Source organism: Bos javanicus, chromosome 29 (assembly GCF_032452875.1).
Source record: "Bos javanicus breed banteng chromosome 29, ARS-OSU_banteng_1.0, whole genome shotgun sequence".
NCBI classification, from domain to species: Eukaryota; Metazoa; Chordata; class Mammalia; order Artiodactyla; family Bovidae; genus Bos; species Bos javanicus.
Window position 1 is genome coordinate 18,968,951 of NC_083896.1, and position 19,035 is coordinate 18,987,985.

The 19,035-nt window shown below is 40.3% G+C and overlaps 1 protein-coding gene across 10 annotated transcripts in view; it reads left to right on the forward strand.

The window, feature by feature from the left end:
• LOC133241095 (glycerophosphodiester phosphodiesterase domain-containing protein 4-like) overlaps positions 1 to 19,035 on the forward strand; it is a 173,786-nt gene that overhangs the window by 31,084 nt on the left and 123,667 nt on the right. For 9 of the 10 annotated variants that reach the window (XM_061406179.1, XM_061406181.1, XM_061406178.1 and 6 more), the window contains 2 exons: positions 8,995 to 9,088; positions 12,438 to 12,497. In XM_061406179.1, coding sequence (XP_061262163.1) covers positions 8,995 to 9,088; positions 12,438 to 12,497 — 154 coding nt within the window. The remainder of the gene's footprint in view (positions 1 to 8,994; positions 9,089 to 12,437; positions 12,498 to 19,035) is intronic. The other variant, XM_061406176.1, reaches the window with a different exon arrangement.

Below are 19,035 nucleotides of genomic sequence, written 5' to 3' on the forward strand. Positions count from 1 at the left end.
TTGGTGGGATATTGCTGCTATCCCAAAGGAAAAAACACATGCATTTATATATTTAATCTTTTGGTGTGGGAAAGACTGAGTGGAGAGGAAGGAAGACTGTTATTTTACTTTCCAAAGAATATTGCACTCTTTGTACTCTCCTGGACGTGAGTTTGAGTGAACTCCGGGAGTTGGTGATGGACAGGGAGGCCTGGCGTGCTGCGATTCACGGGGTCGCAAAGAGTCGGACACGACTGAGTGACTGAACTGAACTGAGGAAGAAAATGTTCACTTTCTGATTCTAGAGTCACCATACATTGTTAAGAATCTTATTCACATTACTGAGTTTATGTGTAAAAATATGTAAGTGACTAATGGATTTAATATGTTTAAATTACTTTTTATTGTTTTCTGTATCAGGAGGATGAGGTGATCATTTTGACTATTCAGAATTCTTTGCCTAGTTCCATTGGCGTGTCTTTAAGCTGCGTGTAATTTTTAGGAGAATGCTGTATTTTTAGTCTGCTATGACAGCAATATATTCATGGGCATTTGATTAGAAATAGTGTTGAAGTGAAGTAACTGATCAATTGCAAGACTAAAAATTAGGCATGATTATGTTTTCTTTTAAATTTGGCTGCATGTTATTGTTTGTGTCTTTGAAGAATAAAATTAAATTTCTTTGTCTAGACATTTTCCAGAAATTTTACGCATGCATATTAAACATTTTAAAGACTGTGGAAAGACAATTACAACTTTAGCTGGGAAGCAACTGGCAACCTGGAAGAAAAATCAACTCTCCTAGGGATGTCTAGAATCACCAGTTAATTCTGATACTGTTACTTCATGTTTAATTTTGCTTATTCATTCTCAAGTTCTGGAAAATTGCTAGTCTAGTCTTTCTGTGTCCAGTAACTTTGTTTTTCCTCCTTCTAGTTTCTGCAGGCCTGACTTTTCTTCTTCCTTTTCCTGAGTTTATTTATTTATTTTTTCAGTTTTTTTTTTTTTAATATACAATATTGTATTGGTTTTGCCATACATCAACATGAATTCACCTGCGGGGAAAAAGGTTCCCCATCTGAACCCCCTCCCACCTCCCTCCCCATACCATCCCCCTGGGTCATCCTGGTGCACCAGCCCCTAGCATCCTGTATCATGTGTTGAACCTGGATTGGCGATTCATTTCACATATGATATCATACATGTTTCAATGCCATTCTCCCAAATCATCCCACCCTTGCCCCCTCCCACAGAGTCCAAAAGACTGTTCTATACATCTGTGTCTCTTTTGCTGTCTTGCATATAGGGTCATTGTTACCATCTTTCTAAATTCTATATATATGCGTTAGTATACTGTATTGGTGTTTTTCTTTCTTGCTTACTTCACTCTGTATAATAGGCTCCAGTTTCATCCACCTCATTAGAACTGGTTCAAATGTATTCTTTTTAATGGCTGAGTAATATTCCATTGTATATATGAACCACAGCTTTCTTATCCATTCATCTGCTGATGGACATCTAGGTTGCTTCCATGTCCTGACTATTATAAACAGTGCTGTGATGAACATTGGGGTACACGTGTCTCTTTGAATTCTGGTTTCCTCAGTGTGAATACCCATCAGTGGGATTGCTGGGTCATATGGCAGTTCTGAGTTAAATTCACCCATTCCAGTCCATTTCAGTTCGCTGATTCCTAGAATGTCGACATTCACTCTTGCCATCTCTTGTTTGACCACTTCCAATTTGCCTTGATTCATGGACCTGACATTCCAGGTTCCTATGCAATATTGCTCTTTACAGCATCGGACCTTGCTTCTATTACCAGTCACATCCACAGCTGGGTATTGTTTTTGCTTTGGCTCCATCCCTTCATTCTTTCTGGAGTTATTTCTCCACTGATCTCCAGTAGCATATTGGGCACCTACTGACCTGGGGAGTTTCTCTTTCAGTATCCTATCATTTTGCCTTTTCATACTGTTCCTGGGGTTCTCAAGGCAAGAATCCTGAAGTGGTTTGCCATTCCCTTCTCCAGTGGATCACATTCTGTCAAATCTCTCCACCATGACCCGCCTGTCTTGGGTTGCCCCACGGGCATGGCTTAGTTTCATTGAGTTAGACAAGGCTGTGGTCCTAGTGTGATTAGACTGACTAGTTTTGTGTGAGTATAGTTTCAGTGTATTTGTCCTCTGATGCCCTCTTGCAACACCTACCATCTTACTTGGGTTTCTCTTACCTTGGGCGTGGGGTATCTCTTCACGGCTGCTCCAGCAAAGTGCAGCCATTGCTCCGTATCTTGGACGAGGGGTAACTCAGCAGTGGCCACAGGACGGGAAAAAGTCAGTGTTCATTCCAATCCCAAAGAAAGACAATGCCAAAGAATGCTCAAACTACTGCACAGTTGCACTCATCTCACACGCTAGTAAAGTAATGCTCAAAATTCTCCAAGCCAGGCTTCAGCAATATGTGAACCGTGAACTTCCTGATGTTCAAGCTGGTTTTAGAAAAGGCAGAGGAACCAGAGAGCAAATTGCCAACATCCGCTGGATCATGGAAAAAGCAATGGAAAAAGCAAGAGAGTTCCAGAAAAACATCTATTTCTGCTTTATTGCCTATGCCAAAGCCTTTTACTGTGTGGATCACAATAAACTGTGGGAAATTCTGAAAGAGATGGGAATACCAGACCACCTGACCTGCCTCTTGAGCAATCTGTATGCAGGTCAGGAAGCAACAGTTAGAACTGGACATGGAACAACAGACTGGTTCCAAATAGGAAAAGGAGTATGTTAAGGCTGTATATTGTCACCCTGCTTATTTAACTTAGATGCAGAGTACATCATGAGAAATGCTGGACTGGATGAAGCACAAGCTGGAATCAAGATTGCCAGGAGAAATATCAATAACCTCAGATATGCAGATGAGACAACCCTTATGGCAGAAAGTGAAGAAGAACTAAATGGCCTCTTGAGGAAAGTGAAAGAGGAGAGTGAAAAAGTTGGCTTAAAGCTCAACATTCAGAAAACGAAGATCATGGCATCCAGTCCCATCACTTCATGGGAAATAGATGGGGAAACAGTGGCAACAGTGTCAGACTTTATTTTTCTGGGCTCCAAAATCACTGCAGATGGTGACTGCAGCCATGAAATTAAAAGACGCTTACTCCTTGGAAGGAAAGTTATGACCAACCTAGATAGCATATTCAAAAGCAGAGACATTACTTTGCCAACAAAGGTCCGTCTCGTCAAGGCCATGGTTTTTCCAGTGGTCATGTATGGATGTGAGAGTTGGACTGTGAAGAAGGCTGAGTGCCGAAGAATTGATGCTTTTGAACTGTGGTGTTGGAGAAGACTCTTGAGAGTCCCTTGGATTGCAAGGAGATCCAGCCGGTCCATTCTGAAGGAGATCAGCCCTGGGATTTCTTTGGAAGGAATGATGCTAAAGCTGAAGCTCCAGTACTTTGGCCACCTCATGCGAAGAGTTGACTCATTGGAAAAGACTCTGATGCTGGGAGGGATTGGGGGCAGGAGGAGAAGGGGACGACAGAGGATGAGATGGCTGGATGGTATCACTGACTCTATGGATGTGAGTCTCAGTGAACTCCGGGAGTTGGTGATGGACAGGGAGGCCTGGCGTGCTGGGATTCATGGGGTAGGAAAGAGTCGGACACGACTGAGCAACTGATCTGATCTAATCTGATCTGATGGCAGTTCTATTTCCATTTTTTTAAGGAATCTCCACACTGTTCTCCATAATGGCTGTACTAGTTTGCATTCCCACCAACAGTGTAAGAGGGTTCCCTTTTTTCCACACCCTCTCCAGCATTTATTGCTTGTAGACTTTTGGATAGCAGCTATTGTGACTGGCGTGAAATGGTCCCTCATTGTGGTTTTGATTTGCATTTCTCTGATAATGAGCGATGTTGAGCATCTTTTCATGTGTTTGTTAGCTATCAGTATGCCTTCTTTGGAGAAATGTCTGTTTTGGTCTTTGGCCCATTTTTTGATTGGGTCGTTTATTTTTCTGGAATGGAGCTGCAGGAGTTGCTTGTATATTTTTGAGATTAATTCTTTGAAAGTTGCTTCAATTGCTATTATTTTCTCCCATTCTGAAGGCTGTCTTTTCACCTTGCTTATAGTTTCCTTTGTTGTGCAGAAGCTTTTAATTTTAATTAGGTCCCATTTGTTTATTTTTGCTTTTATTTCCAATATTCTGGGAGGTGGGTCATAGAGAATCCTGCTGTGATTTATATTGGAGAGTGTTTTGCCTATGTTTTCCTCTAGGAGTTTTATCGTTTCTGGTCTTACATTTAGATCTCTAATCCATTTTGAGTTTATTTTTGTGTATGGTGTTAGAAAGTGTTCTAGTTTCATTCTTTTACAAGTGATTGACCAGTTTTCCCAGCACCACTTGTTAAAAAGATTGTCTTTTCTCCATTGTATATTCTTGCCTCCTTTGTCAAAGATAAGGTATCCATAGGTGCGTGGATTTATCTCTGTTGCCTCTGGTTTTCAGTCTTATTCTTACAGTAGCCTCAAGACTTCTATATCTATATAGCACCAATGATACAACATCTAGGTTAATGATGAAAAGTTTCTCCACAGTGGGGGACACCTGGTGAGGTACACAGAGTTACATGGAGAAGAGAAGAGGGAGGAGGGAGATAGAGGTGAACAGGAGGAGAAGAGGGGGAATCAAAAGGGGCGAGAGCAAGCTAGCCAGTATTCACTTCCCTGTGTGCTCTCCACAGTCTGGATCCGTCAGAGATGTTCATGGAGTTACACAGAGAAAAGAAGAAGGAGGAAGGAGACAGAGGTGGCCATGAGGATAAAAGGGGGGAATCAAAAGGAGAGCAACAGATCTAGGCAGTAATCAGTTCCCTAAGTGTTCTCCACAGCCTGGAACACACAAAGAGATTCACAGAATTGGGTATAGAAGAGAAAGGGGAGGGAGGAGATAGAGGCGACCTAGTGGAGGAAAAGGAAAGTCCAAAGTGGGAGAGAGCAATCCCGCCAGTAATCTCGCTCCCAAGTAAAAATGGGTATTGAAGATAGGCTTCTTAAAGGTACAAAATTGATAACAAATACCAAAAAGCAAAGATTAAAAATCTAGAGTAGAGGTTAGATTCTCAAAAATACAATATTAAATAAATAAACAAGTCACAAAAATTATGTAATATATATATATATGAATTTTGCTTTAAAAATTGGGTCTTTTATTTTTGCAAAGTAATAGTAGGTTATAAAAATGAAAATTAAGGGAGTAATAGAGGACTTAAAAATAAAAAAAATTTTTTTTAATTAAAAAAATGATAATAGTAAAAACATATCTAGGACTTTCTCTGGTGTTGTTCTGGACAGTGTGGGGTCAGTTCATCTTTAGATAGTTCCTTGATCCAGCTTATACTTCTCAAGATCTATAGGCCCCTTCCTATGTAGTCGTTGCTAACTGCAGGGTTTTAATCTATTGTACCTGTCACTTCCAAAGTGGTTCCCTCTGTTTATTTTAGCTTCTTCTGTTTGCTGATCTCTTCAGTGTCTGATTTCCACCCTGACACTAGAGGGGCAGTGGTGGTCACTTTTTTAGGCTCACATGTTCAGATGTGCTGTGGGGAGGGAGGAACACTGCAAACAAATATCACTGGCGTGTGTGGGGAGTGCTCGCAGTGTCTTGGCCACACTGGGTTTGCCCCTGCTCATGATGTATGTGCTTTCCCTGTCTACGCTGCTCAGGCTCTAGATTGCTCTGCCAGGAATTGTCTGGGGTGGGCCCTGGGTTGTATGTACTTCCCAGGCCTAAGTCGCTCAGGTTCAGGTTCTCAGGTACTCCACAAAGGCGCAGACTCTGGCTGCCCTCGCCTGCCTGTCTCCGGTGGTGGATGGTCCTTTGTTCTGTGAGCGGGCCTGGCGGTGTCTTAGGTTAGGGCTTTTCATGGGATAGCTATCCCACAGTCTGGGTTGCTATCTCAAGTTAGTTCTAGTTAGTTCCCTCAGATTGCCCTTGGGGCATTCATGCCTGGTCCTTACCCTAAGCAAAGCAGCCCACGCCTCCCTGTCCAGTCCCTGCTTGCTAGTGGCAGATGCGAGCGTCTGCTCTGCTTCTCTGCTGGGAGTTGCTGTTAGGCACGTAATCTGTGGGTTTTAATTATTTATTTATTTTTCTTCCTGGTTATGTTGCCCTCTGAGGTTCCAAGGCTTGCCACAGACTCGCTGGTGAGGGTGTTTCTTGGTGTTTGGAAACTTCTCTCTCTCTTTTTTTTTTGCAATAAACTTTTTTTTTTCTTTTTTTACATTTGAAAGGAGATTTTATTTTATTTTTTTAAAATATAAATTTATTTATTTTAATTGGAGGTTAATTACTTTACAAGGTTCGATGCAGGATACTGGATGCTTGGGGCTGGTGCACTGAAACTTCTCTCTTTTTTAAGACTCCTTTCCCAGGACGGATCTCTGTCCCTGCCTCTTTTGTCTCTCTTTTTATCTTTTATATTTGTTCTTACCTCTTTTCAAAGACAATGGGCTACCTTTCTGGGTGCCTGATGTCCTCTGCCAGCATTCAGAAGTTGTTTTGTGGAATTTGCTCAGTGTTCAAATGTTCTTTTGATGAATTTGTGGGGGAGAAAGTTGTCTCCCCGTCTTATTCCTCCACCATCTTAGGACTGCCCCCTCCACTTTTTTCAATTCCGCTCAGCTAAACAAACACCTTTTCATTCTTCTCATTTCCATGCTACCTGACTACTACTACCTATAGTGAGTACAAATCCATAGGTCAAGAACTAGAAGATGGAAAGAGAAAAAGAAAAAAAAAACAAAAACATGTAAAATTCTTCCTGCAGTTCATGGTGAGTGGGTGATAACTTTACCTGAATTTGGTGAGAGGATTTTGAGCTGAGCTAAACTATAACAATATCAATATTTAACATGTGATTGAATGTACAAAAGAAGACCTTTTAGGTTCAAAGGGAGTGAAGGAAAATAGATGTGGCCAGAGAAATGATTAGGGAAGATAGAGGCACCGTTAAATAGTAAACTTTAACTTCCTCACTTGGAAAAAGAAGTCAGTATCATTACTTGGCTAAGCAGTTTGCTGAATTCTTTGACTGTATCTCAACAGCTATTAAGTCCATCTTTCATTTAAAAAAAATTGAAATATGGCTAATTTGCCTCCTTGGTAGCTCAGTGGTAAAGAATCTACCTGGTAATGCAAGGTGTGTGGATTTGATCCTTGGGTCAGGGAGATCCTCTGGAGAAGGAAATGGCAACCTACTCCAGTATTCTTGTGTGGGAAACTCATGGACAGAGGAACCTGGTGGGCTACAGTCCAGGGGCTCACAGAGAGTTGGACACAACTTAGCAACTAAAACAGCAACAAAATAACTAATTTACAAGTGTAAGCAAAGTGATTCAGCTATACACACACACACACACACACACACGTGCATACATATATATATATTTTTCAGACCTTTTCCATTATAGGTTATCTGCAAGTTTTCTAAGATTTCCATTTTATTGTTTTGATAATTAATGTGCTTGTTTTAAAACATCTATTTTAGTTATATGAATGTGAGACCTTTCTTTTTCTGAAGATCTTGATTACTTCATCGTTCTTTTTTGATCATTCTATTAATTACGTTTTTACTATTCAGATTATTCTTTTAATTGACATACTGCGTGAATTTGTTGACACTCCTTACATGTTTTGATTGCTGTCTGTGAGCTTATCTTTTACAGAGTACTCTTAGCGTCTTGATCTGGGATAGGTCTTGCTCGGATAGCTGCTTGCTTATTACATTCTTCTTGATGTATAACTCCTCACCAAGGAGAATTTCCTTACTTATTTGTAATGTGGTTTTTGTTCACACATCTATATTTTATACAGACATACCTTGGAGATATTGAGGGTTCATTTCCAGACCACAGCAATAAAGTGAATATAGGAATAAAGCAAATCACACAGTCTTTTGGTTTCTCAGTGCACATAAAAGTTCTTTTTATACTGTACCATTACTATACTGTAGTCTGTAAGAGTATCATAGCATTATTTATAAAAAATTTTCATGCCTTAGTTAAAAATTATTTTATTGCTAGATAGCTAATCATAGCTATTTATGAATAACTTGCCTTCAGCAAGTAGTGGTAGTAACACTAAAGATCTTTGATCACAAATCACTACAACAAATATAATAGAAATGAAAAATCTTGAAATATTGCAAGAATTGCCAAAATGTGATACAGAGATAGGAAGTAAGCAAATGCTATTGGAAAAATGATGCCAATAGTCTTGCTTGATGTATGGTTGCCACAAACCTTCAGTTTGTAAAAAATGCAATGTCTTCAAAGTGCAGTAAGACAAGTTATAGGTCTGTATTGTTAAAATATAATTTCTCCAGGTTTTATATGGTGAGAAGGCAATCTATGTTATCTTGAAATGAACAGTCTAAAACAGTTTTGACATACAATACATGGAACAAATTTAATCCTCTTTCTCTTAGCTTATCATTAACAGTTTTCTCTCACAATCTCCTTTAGGAATAGAACATGTCAAGGCAGTTTTTAAAGAGGTCAAATATCTTACACAGGATAGAGAAATTGACATGGTGGCTTGCAGTTATATAAGAAAACGTACATTCACATAAGCCAGAAACCTTCCAAAATGGAAAGTGTTAAGTTTTATTAAGGCAGTAGACTTTTTCTCTTTTAGAATTCCAGAACTTCTATATTATATTGTTTTTAAAAGAAAATATGTGTTTTGAATATATATTCTGAATAACTTTTAAAAAATGATACCACTTATACAGAGCCCCATTTAAAGCACCCAGTTGCCATTAGGACAAAGTTAAAAGTTCTCCACTAAATATCCCCAAAGCTCTTCACACATGTGTTCCCAAATTGCTTCTCGTATCTCCCTCTGTTTTCTTATACCTCATCTAGTTGGTCTTGTCGCCCCTATCCTTGATGTAGATGCTACTATTTTTTTTTTTTTTTACTGTATTTTAAGGATTGAAACTTATTTTTGCAGGGTCATTTTTATAGGTACAGGGCTCTGGTTCTTCTGGTCCATTGTCTTACTGAGTTTCCTTGGGATCCTGGCTGCCTACACATCATTGCTGTTGGTGAGTAATGTTTTCTGTTTCTCCCACTCCTTTCATGAGTAGCCTCACTAGGTATTCTGTCTGTGGCATGGTTCTCAGTTGGTGCTGGGAGCCCTCAGAACCTCAGATCACACTTAGCAGAGTTGGCATTTACATTAACCACTTGAATATTAGGCAGGAGGGATAGATGTAGGAAAAAAGGCTTGTGCTGTTAGAAGATGTGTCTTACCACTTTGACCCTTAGAAAGAGTGGTAGAACATCCTTTTTCTCTTCTATTTCATAGCCTACTTCCTGGTTCACTTAGTATTATCATTTTAGATGCTCACACCTTCACATGGCAGTACCTTTACCTATTGAACTACTCATTCCGTAGCCTATCCCCTAACGAGTAAGTCTTTCTGGGTCTTATAAATTAGCTAGCATGTCAAACCTGTTCTAATGCACAATTGCTAGCCCCTTAGTCCAGGTGCACTAACCTGGTGGCTCAGACAGTAAAGTGTCTGCCTGTAATATGGGAGACTTGGGTTCAATCCCTGGGTCAGGATCCCCTGGAGAAGGAAATGACAACCCACTATGGTCCTCTTGCCTGGAGAATTCCATAGACTGAGGAACCTGGTAGGCTGCAGTCCATGGGGTCGCAAAGAGTTGGACTTAACTGAGCGACTTCACTTAGTCCAGGTGCAGAATACCTTTTAGCAAACATCTTTAGGCAGTAGAGACCCTGCCTATGTTTCTTGACACAGTAGGGTCATGTAGTATGAGAAATTCAGGCCAGGAAATTTGAAGAAGTGGAAAGCTTGTGAGACTGATTCTTAGTTAATTGGAGTTTTTCAGTGCCCTTTTGTACATGGGGCATATATATCTTTCTCTGATTTCATGATTCCTTGTCTCCACTGATTTCCTGTCTGATACAGAAGAACTCAACCCCCAAATCAGTTAATATTTGCCTTAATTTTTCATTCAACAAAATGTGTTGATTATTATATGAGTGATAAATACTGAGGATACAGAAATCAACAAGACACATGCAGTTTCTGTTTTCATGTGGGGCACTTCAGAGTGACAGGTATGAGACATAAAGTTATAATAGTCCTTAAATCTTAAAAGATGAAGCTGTTAAAGTGCTGCACTCAATATGCCAGCAAATTTGGAAAACTCAACAGTGGCCATGGAACTGGAAAAGGTCAGTTTTTATTCCAATCCCAAAGAAAGGCAATGCCAAAGAATGTTCAAACTACTGCACAATTGCACTCATCTCATATGATAGCAAAGTAATGCTCAAAATTCTCCAAGCCAGGTTCAATATGTGACCTGGGAACTTCCAGATTTAGTAAAGGCAGAGGAACCAGAGATCAAATTGCCAACATCTGTTGGATCATCAAAATAGCAAGATAGTTCCAGAAAAATATCTACTTCTGCTTTATTGATTGCACCAAAGCCCTTGACTGTGTGGGTCACAACAGACTGGAAAATTCTTTTACAGATGGGAATGCCAGACCACCTTACCTGCCTCCTGAGAAATCTGTATGCAGGTCATGAAGCAACGGTTATAACTGGACCTGGAACAACAGACTGGTTCCAAATTGGGAATGGAGTATGTCCATTCCCATGGCTGAATATTGTTATTGCTTATTTAACTTAGATGCAGAGTACATCATGTGAAATGCCAGGCTGAATGAAGCACAAACTGGAATCAAGATTGCTGAGAGAAATATCAATAACCTCAGATATGCAGATGATACCACCCTTACGGCAGAAAGTGAAGAAGAACTAAAGAGTCTCTTGATGAAAGCGAAAGAGGAGAGTGAAAAAGCTGGTTTAAAACAACATTCAGAAAACTAAGATCATGGCATCTGGTCCCATCACTCCATGGCAAATGGATGGGGAAACAGCAGAAACAGTGACAGACTCTTTTCTTGGGCTCCAGAATCACTGCAGATGGTGACTGCAGCCATGGAATTAAAAGACACTTGCTCCTTGGAAGAAAAGCTATGACCAACCTAGACAGCATATTAAAAAACAGAGAAATTACTTGGCTGACAAAGGTCTGTCTAGTCAAAACTATGGTTTTTCCAGTAGTTGTGTATGAATGTGAGAGTTGGACTATAAAGAAAGCTGAATGCTGAAGAATTGATGCTTTCGAACTGTGGTGTTGGAGAAGACTCTTGAGAGTCTCTTGGACTGCAAAGAGATGCAACCAGTCAATCCTAAAGAAAATCAGTCCTGATTTTTGGAAGGACTGATGCTGAAGCTTAAACTCCAATACTTTGGCCACCTCATGTGAAGAGTTGACTGATTGGAAAAGACCCTGATGCTGGAACAGAAGGGGACAGAAAGGGATGACAGAGGATGAGATGGTTGGATGGCATCACCGACTCAATGGACATGAGTTTGAGTAAACTCTGCAATTTGATGATGGACAGGGAAGCCTGATGTGCTGCAGTCCGTGGGGTCACAAAGAGTCGTATATGACTGAGCGACTGACCTGAATTCAGGGGATGTTGAAGAAAAAGGATAGGCTTGTAACAGACCTTGGAAGGCCTGAAAAGTGAGCTAGTGCATTAAGCATAAATCAGATTTCTATTTAGGAAAATCATCCTGGAAGTTGTGGTGTGGAGCCTCAGCCTTCTGGGCTTCAGTTTCTTTTCTTCCAAATGGGCAAGATAATATTTAATAAAATGGTATTTTATAAGGCTGAATAAAGAACAAGTGAACTATATTCGTGAAATTGTTTTGATAAAAATCTGTCTCATACATTCTCTCATTCATATCCTGAGCATCTGAGGACTCTGTTTTTCCGTTCCTGTCTCCACACTGACTTGGTGACTGGCTAGATTTAGCTTCAAATTCTATCTAAGATTTATTGCCTAAATACTGATGTTAATGATAGTGGCTAGTAGTTATAACAGTGGCACTGGCTCCTCAAGAAAGGTTTTTTAGATGACCCTTGGAAAGGCTGGCCCCTGACCTCTGTTCTCTTAAGAAGTGACCTCTGTTCTCTCTGTTCTCTAAGTGTTCTTGGTAATACCTACCAAGAAATTCGTAGGAACTCAAGAAAGATATCAGTATACTAACTTTGCAAAATCCTGGAGAAGATAATAATAAATTCTTCCAGGGGTTGCTGGTGAAAGGTACAAGTAGGAGGTGACACGTGAACTTTCTTTGAAGCTTTCAGTGGCATGGGAAAGGGGAGAGCTTTTTAGCAGAGGAACAGAATGGCAAATTCCCAGCATATGAAAACTGCTGATGTAGCAAGAAGTGAATGTAATACCAGACTGTGAAAGAATTTTGAATTCAGGAAAGTGTTTTTGGCAGCATCTTGGGGATTTCAAAATAATCTTTTTTTTTTTTTTTTTTTTCTTTTTTCAGGTACTTGGGTTTTTGTTGCTTTGGGAGGGGATTGAATTGTACCTGCACTGGTGTCATAAGGTAGGACATCTGAATCTTCATAGGAGTCCTGAGACCAGGACTGAATGTGCCTCTTTAGCATTGTGTCAAATACAGAGCTTCCCTTTGTTTTGTTGTTCCCCTTATAAAAAAAGTCAACTTACACCGTTTTAGTTGAAATCGTTAAATTGGTAAGAAAGGTAACTGATGTACTGAAGGAACTGAACCTAAACTTTATTTTTTCTCCCTACTATGGACGCTGTGACTCTGTTCTTTTCATTCCCATAAAATCTTAGGCAACCTCCATTATTTCCCCAGTCCTTTATAGTCACAAGAACAATCTTGTTTCATTCGTTAAAAATTTCACTTCACTCCAACTTCATGTAGTATTTCCCTTCCCCTATTTCACATGACCCAGGGCTGGGGACCTGCAGTGGTGGAAAGAGCATGATTGTCCTTTTACCTTTCTTCCAGAGTATGGCTAAGGGAAAGGAGAGATAGGATGAAAGAACACAGTCCCACAGGGAGGGGTTGATTCTAACAGGACCAAGTAAATGCAGTTTTTGGCTCTTAACTGCATGGATTTTTCCATGTGTATCTTCAGAGACCCTTCTGCTGACTTTCCTGGTGGCTTAGACAGTAAAGTGTCTGCCTACAATGCGGGAGACCTGGGTTCAATCCCTGGGTTGGGAAGATCTCCTGGAGAAGGAAATGGCAATCCACTCCAGTATTCTTGCCTGGAAAATCCCATGGACGGAGGAGCCTGGTAGGCTACAGTACATGGGGTTGCAAAGAGCTGGACACGACTGAGCAACTTTAGTTTCACTTTCACTTTCTGCTGAGAACCTTGATTGCAACTCTCGTGGTAAAGTGAATGCCTGTCTTCCTGTATTCCCTGATGCTTCTCTGCTAAGGTCCTTTTGACTCTCCCTTAGTTTGAAGCCCTTTAAGGTTATATTAGCAATTACAAAGGATCCATACCTGTTATGAGGACGCAGTCATTACTGATCCAGCATCTGAAGACATGCAGCTCATTTCCAACATTGCCTCCCTTGTCTTATACTGCCATGGGCTTGAGCATCTCCAGCATAGCTTCTTGGTATTTATAGACTTTTTTTAGGCATGGTTTTCCTTGTATTTCCTCAAATCCAGGAGCATGTCAAATTCTCTGAGTGGTCTCCTTAAATTTCCTCTTTTTCAAAAGGAAAGTATGAACTGAAAATGTAGATTTAAGGATTAGAACAGATGGAAATTGAAGTTGTAAGTTCTTACAGGGAAAGAGTGTAGACTGAAAAGTATATAAACAGGCCTGTTGAGATCACCATCTATTTTGGAATTGGGACAGTATGATCAGTTAGTTACTACCGTTACTACCAAGTTATAACCCTATGGTTGTACCATTCTGGTTGTCATTCTAGCCTTGTGCCTTTTACAGAAACCATGCTTACCTTGCCCCTGGAAGTGAGTGCTGCTATTTGGCCTCTGCCACAGTAGAATCTCATCATTGCCTTTGAACTCAGGAAGCCAGTTTGAGTGGCAACACCCCTCACCTTTATCTAGGCATAAAGCACGGCCACCATGGTGCTTTTCAAGGATGCTGACACTTTCTCACTATGTGTTTTTCAGTGGACTCTGAGACTGCCCTAGAGCCCAGTATGGTATGGGTTAGCTTATTATAGGTGATAGCATTCCAGAAACCTTTTCTCAATAAACCATTGAATTCTTTCTTCTATATTACACCAAGGAATTGCTGGCATCCCAATTTTATAATGCATTGGCTACCATTTTTTTTTTTTAAATTGAAGTATAGTTGGTTTACAGTATTGTATTAGTGTTAGGTATGTAACATAGTAATCAATATATTTATATTATATTCCATTTAAAATTATTATAAGCTGCTGTCTATATTCCCTGTGCTGTACATAACATCCTTGTATCTTGCTAAGTTTTATATCTAGTAGTTAGTGTCTCTTAATCCCCTTTCCCTATCTAGCTCCTCCCCTACTCCTTTCTCTGCTAGTAACCACTAGTTTGTTTTCTGTATCTGTGAGTCTGTTTCTGTTCTATTATATTCATTCATTTATTTTGTATATTCTGCATATGCATGAAAACATACAGTATTTCTCATTCTCGGTCTGAGGTACTTTACTAAGTATAGTATCCTCCAGGCCCATCCATTTTTTGAAAATGGCAAAGTTCCATTCTTTTTTATGTCTTAGTTGTATTCCATTGTGTGTAAGTACATACACACACACACACACACACACACACACACACACACACTCATCACATCATTTTATCCATTCATCTGTTGTTGATGAACAGCTAGATTGCTTCCAGATCTTGGCTATTGTAAATAAAGCTGCTGTGAGCATTAGGGTGCATATTTCTTTTTGAATTGATGTTTTCATTTTCTTTAGCATAACTCCAGGAATGGAATTGGTGGAACATATGGTAGTTCTGTTTTCAATTTTTTTGAGGACCCTCCATACGGTGTTTCATAGCGGTTGTATTAATTTACATTTGTACCAATGTGTACTAGGATTCCCTTTTTTCCGCATCCTTGCCAACATTTATTATTTGTTGAGTTTTTGACAATAGCCATTCTGACAGGTGTGAGGTGATAGCTCATTGTGGTTTTGCTTTGCATTTTTCTGATGATTAGTGATGTTGAGCATCTTTTCATGTGCCTTTTTCACAATCTCTATGTCTTCTTTGGAAACATGTCTATTCAGGTCTTGTGCCCAATTTTAAATTGGGTTGTTTCTTTTTTTAATGTTGAGCTGTATGAACTCTTTATATATTTTGGATGTTAACCCCTTATCAAGCCTATGATTTCCACATACCTGCTCTCATTCAAAAGATAGTCTTTTCATTTTGTTAATTGTTTCCTTTGCTGTATCAGTTCAGTTCAGTTGCTCAGTCATGTCTGACTCTTTGCAACCAAATGAACTGCAGCACACCGGGCTTCCCAGTCCAATACCAACTCCCCGAGGCCACCCAAACTCATGTCCATGGAGTTGGTTATACCATCCAACCATCTCATCCTCTGTTGTTCCCTTCTCCTCCTGCCCTCAATCTTTCCCAGGATCAGGGTCTTTTCAAATGAATTAGCTCTTCGCAACAGGTGGCCAAAGTATTGGAGTTTCAGCTTCAACATCAGACCTTCCAGTGAATACCCAGGACTGATCTCCTTTAGGATGGACTGGTTGGATCTCTTTGCAGTCCAAGGGACTCTCAAGAGTCTTCTCCAACACCACAGTTCAAAAGCATCAATTCTTCGGCACTCAGCTTTCTTTATAGTCCAACTCTCACATCCATACATGACTACTGGAAAAATCATAGCCTTGACTAGACGGACCTTTGTTGGCAAAGTAATGTCTCTGCTTTTGAATATGCTGTCTAGGTTGGTCATAACTTTCCTTCCAAGGAGTAAGATCTTTTAATTTCATGGCTGCAATCACCATCTGCGGTGATTTTGGAGCCCAGAAAAATACGGACTCTCACTGTTTCCACTGTTTCCCCATCTATTTCCCATGAAGTGATGGGACCAGATGCCATAATCTTGGTTTTCTGAATGTTGAGCTTTAAGCCAACTTTGTCACTCTCCTCTTTCACTTTCATCAAGAGGCTTTTTAGTTCCTCTTCACTTTCTGCCATAAGGGTGGTGTCATCTGCATATCTGAGGTGATTGATATTTCTCCCGGCAATCTTGATTCCAGCTTGTGCTTCCTCCAGCCCAGCATTTCTCACGATGTACTCTGCATATAAGTTAAATAAGCAGGGTGACAGTATATAGCCTTGACCTACTCCTTTTCCTATTTGGAACCAGTCTGTTGTTCCATGTCCAGTTCTAACTGTTGCTTCCTGACCTGCATACAAATTTCTCAAGAGGCAGATCAGGTGGTCTGGTATTCCCATCTCTTTCAGAATTTTCCACAGTTTATTGTGATCCACACAGTCAAAGGCTTTGGCGTAGTCAATAAAGCAGAAATAGATGTTTTTCTGGAACTCTCTTGCTTTTTGCATGATCTAGCGAATGTTGGCAATTTGATCTCTGGTTCCTCTGCCTTTTCTAAAACCAGCTTGAACATCAGGAAGTTCATGGTTCACATATTGCTGAAGCCTGGCTTGGAGAATTTTGAGCATTACTTTACTAGCATGTGAGATGAGTGCAATTGTGCAGTAGTTTGAGCATTCTTTGGCATTGCCTTTCTTTGGGATTGGAATGAACACTGACCTTTTCCAGTCCTGTGGCCACTGCTGAGTTTTCCCAATTTGCTGGCATTTTGAGTGCAGCACTTTCACAGCATCATCTTTCAGGATTTGAAAGAGCTCAACTGGAATTCCATCACCTCCACTAGCTTCGTTCGTAGTGATGCTTTCTAAGGCCCACTTGACTTCACATTCCAGGATGTCTGGCTCTAGGTCAGTGATCACACCATCGTGATTATCTGGGTCGTGAAGATCTTTTTTGTACAGTTCTTCTGTGTATTCTTGCCATCTCTTCTTAACATGTTCTGCTTCTGTTAGGTCCATACCATTTCTGTCCTTTATCGAGCTCATCTTTGCATGAAATGTTCCCTTGGTATCTCTAATTTTCTTGAAGAGATCTCTAGTCTTTGCCATTCTGTTGTTTTCCTCTATTACTTTGCATTGATTGCTGAAGAAGGCTTTCTTATCTCTTCTTGCTATTCTTTGGAACTCTGCATTCAGATGCTTATATCTTCCTTTGGGATGGATAAATAAATAAATTACACACACACACACACACAAACACACACATATAGTGAAAGTCGCTCAGTCATGTCCGACTCTTTGCGACCCCATGGACTATATAGTCCATGGAATTCTCTGGGCCAGAATACTGGAGTGGGTAGCCTTTCCCTTCTCCAGGGAATCTTCCCAACCCAGGGATTGAACCCAGTCTCCCGCATTGCAGGATTCTTTACCAGCTGAGTCACAAGAGAAGCCCGTACATACATAAGTTTAGCCTAGTCCTGAATTCTTTTCTCCTTGTTTAACAATCTTAGGATTTTTTCCTACATATACTGTAGAGTTTGGTCAGTAAATTTAATAAAGCCATCTCTTGAAGTATTCTTAGATCTAATTCTGATTATAAGTCTGTAGGCAAATAGGAAAAGGAGTACATCAAGGCTGTATATTGTCACCCTGCTTATTTAACTTCTATGCAGAGTATATCATGAGAAATGCTGGGCTGGAGGAAGCACAAGCTGGAATCAAGATTGCTGGGATGAATATCAATAACCTCAGATATGCAGATGACACCACCCTTATGACAGAAAGTGAAGAAGAACTAAAAAGCCTGTTGATGAAAGTGAAAGTGGAGAGTGAAAAAGTTGGTTAAAGCTCAACATTCAGAAAACTAAGATTATGGCATCTGGTCCCATCACTTCATGGCGAATAGATGGGGAAACAGTAGAAACAGTGGCTGACTTTATTTTTCTGGGCTCCAAAATCACTGCAGATGGTGACTGCAGCCATGAAATTAAAAGACGCTTGCTCCTTAGAAGGAAAGTTATGACCAACCTAGATAGCATATTCAAAAGCAGAGACATTACTTTGCCAACAAAGGTCCGTCTAGTCAAGGCTATGGTTTTTCTAGTGGTCATGTATGGATGTGAGAGTTGGACTGTGAAGAGGGCTGAGTGCCGAAGAATTGATGCTTTTGAACTGTGGTGTTGGAGAAGACTCTTGAGAGTCCCTTGGACTGCAAGGAGATCCAACCAGTCCATTCTAAAGGAGATCAGTTTTGGGTGTTCATTGAAGGGACTGGCTGAAGCTGAAACTCCAATACTTTGGCCACCGGATGCGGAGAGCTGACTCATTTGAAAATACCCTAATGCTGGGAGGGATTGGAGGTAGGAGGAGAAGGGGATGACAGAGGATGAGATGGTTGGATGGAATCACCGCCCCAGTGCACATGGGTTTGGGTGAACTCCAGGAGTTTGTGATGGACAGGGAAGCCTGGTATGCTGTGGTTCATGGGGTTGCAAAGAGTTGGACATGACTGAGCAACTGAACTGAACTGAGACAATGGAAAGTGATGCAGGTGAGGTATGAGAAAGAGTGGGCATCCCCTTGAAAGGTGACCACCTTAGTCAGGGCTTCATCCATTGAAGGATTAGGTTTATTGGACTTTTGAGGAGAGATTGCTTCTGTTGGCAACAGGGATTCTGTGGGGCTTGGAGTTTCAGTTTTAGTGTGCAAAGAATAAATCCCAAAGGGAAGGGTTAGTACCAGGCCTGTAACCTTTTTCCTTCCACTTAGGCATGTTCAGAGAGGAATGAATCAAAACTCTTTATAAATATATCAAAGGTATTTAAACATACTAAAAATAGTTATTAGTCAAAAGATAGTGAAGAATTTTTATCTATGAAAATTTTTAGCAGAATATAACATGGTATATTTGGGTTGCTTATTGTAAATAATCTTGAAATTTATAAATTTGTATTGTGGGAGACATGGCTGACCCGAGTTGCATAATTAATGGGATATAAGATAAGGATGCTCTGTAACTCAAAAGGCTCCTTCTGGGAATCAAAGTTTCCATACATTT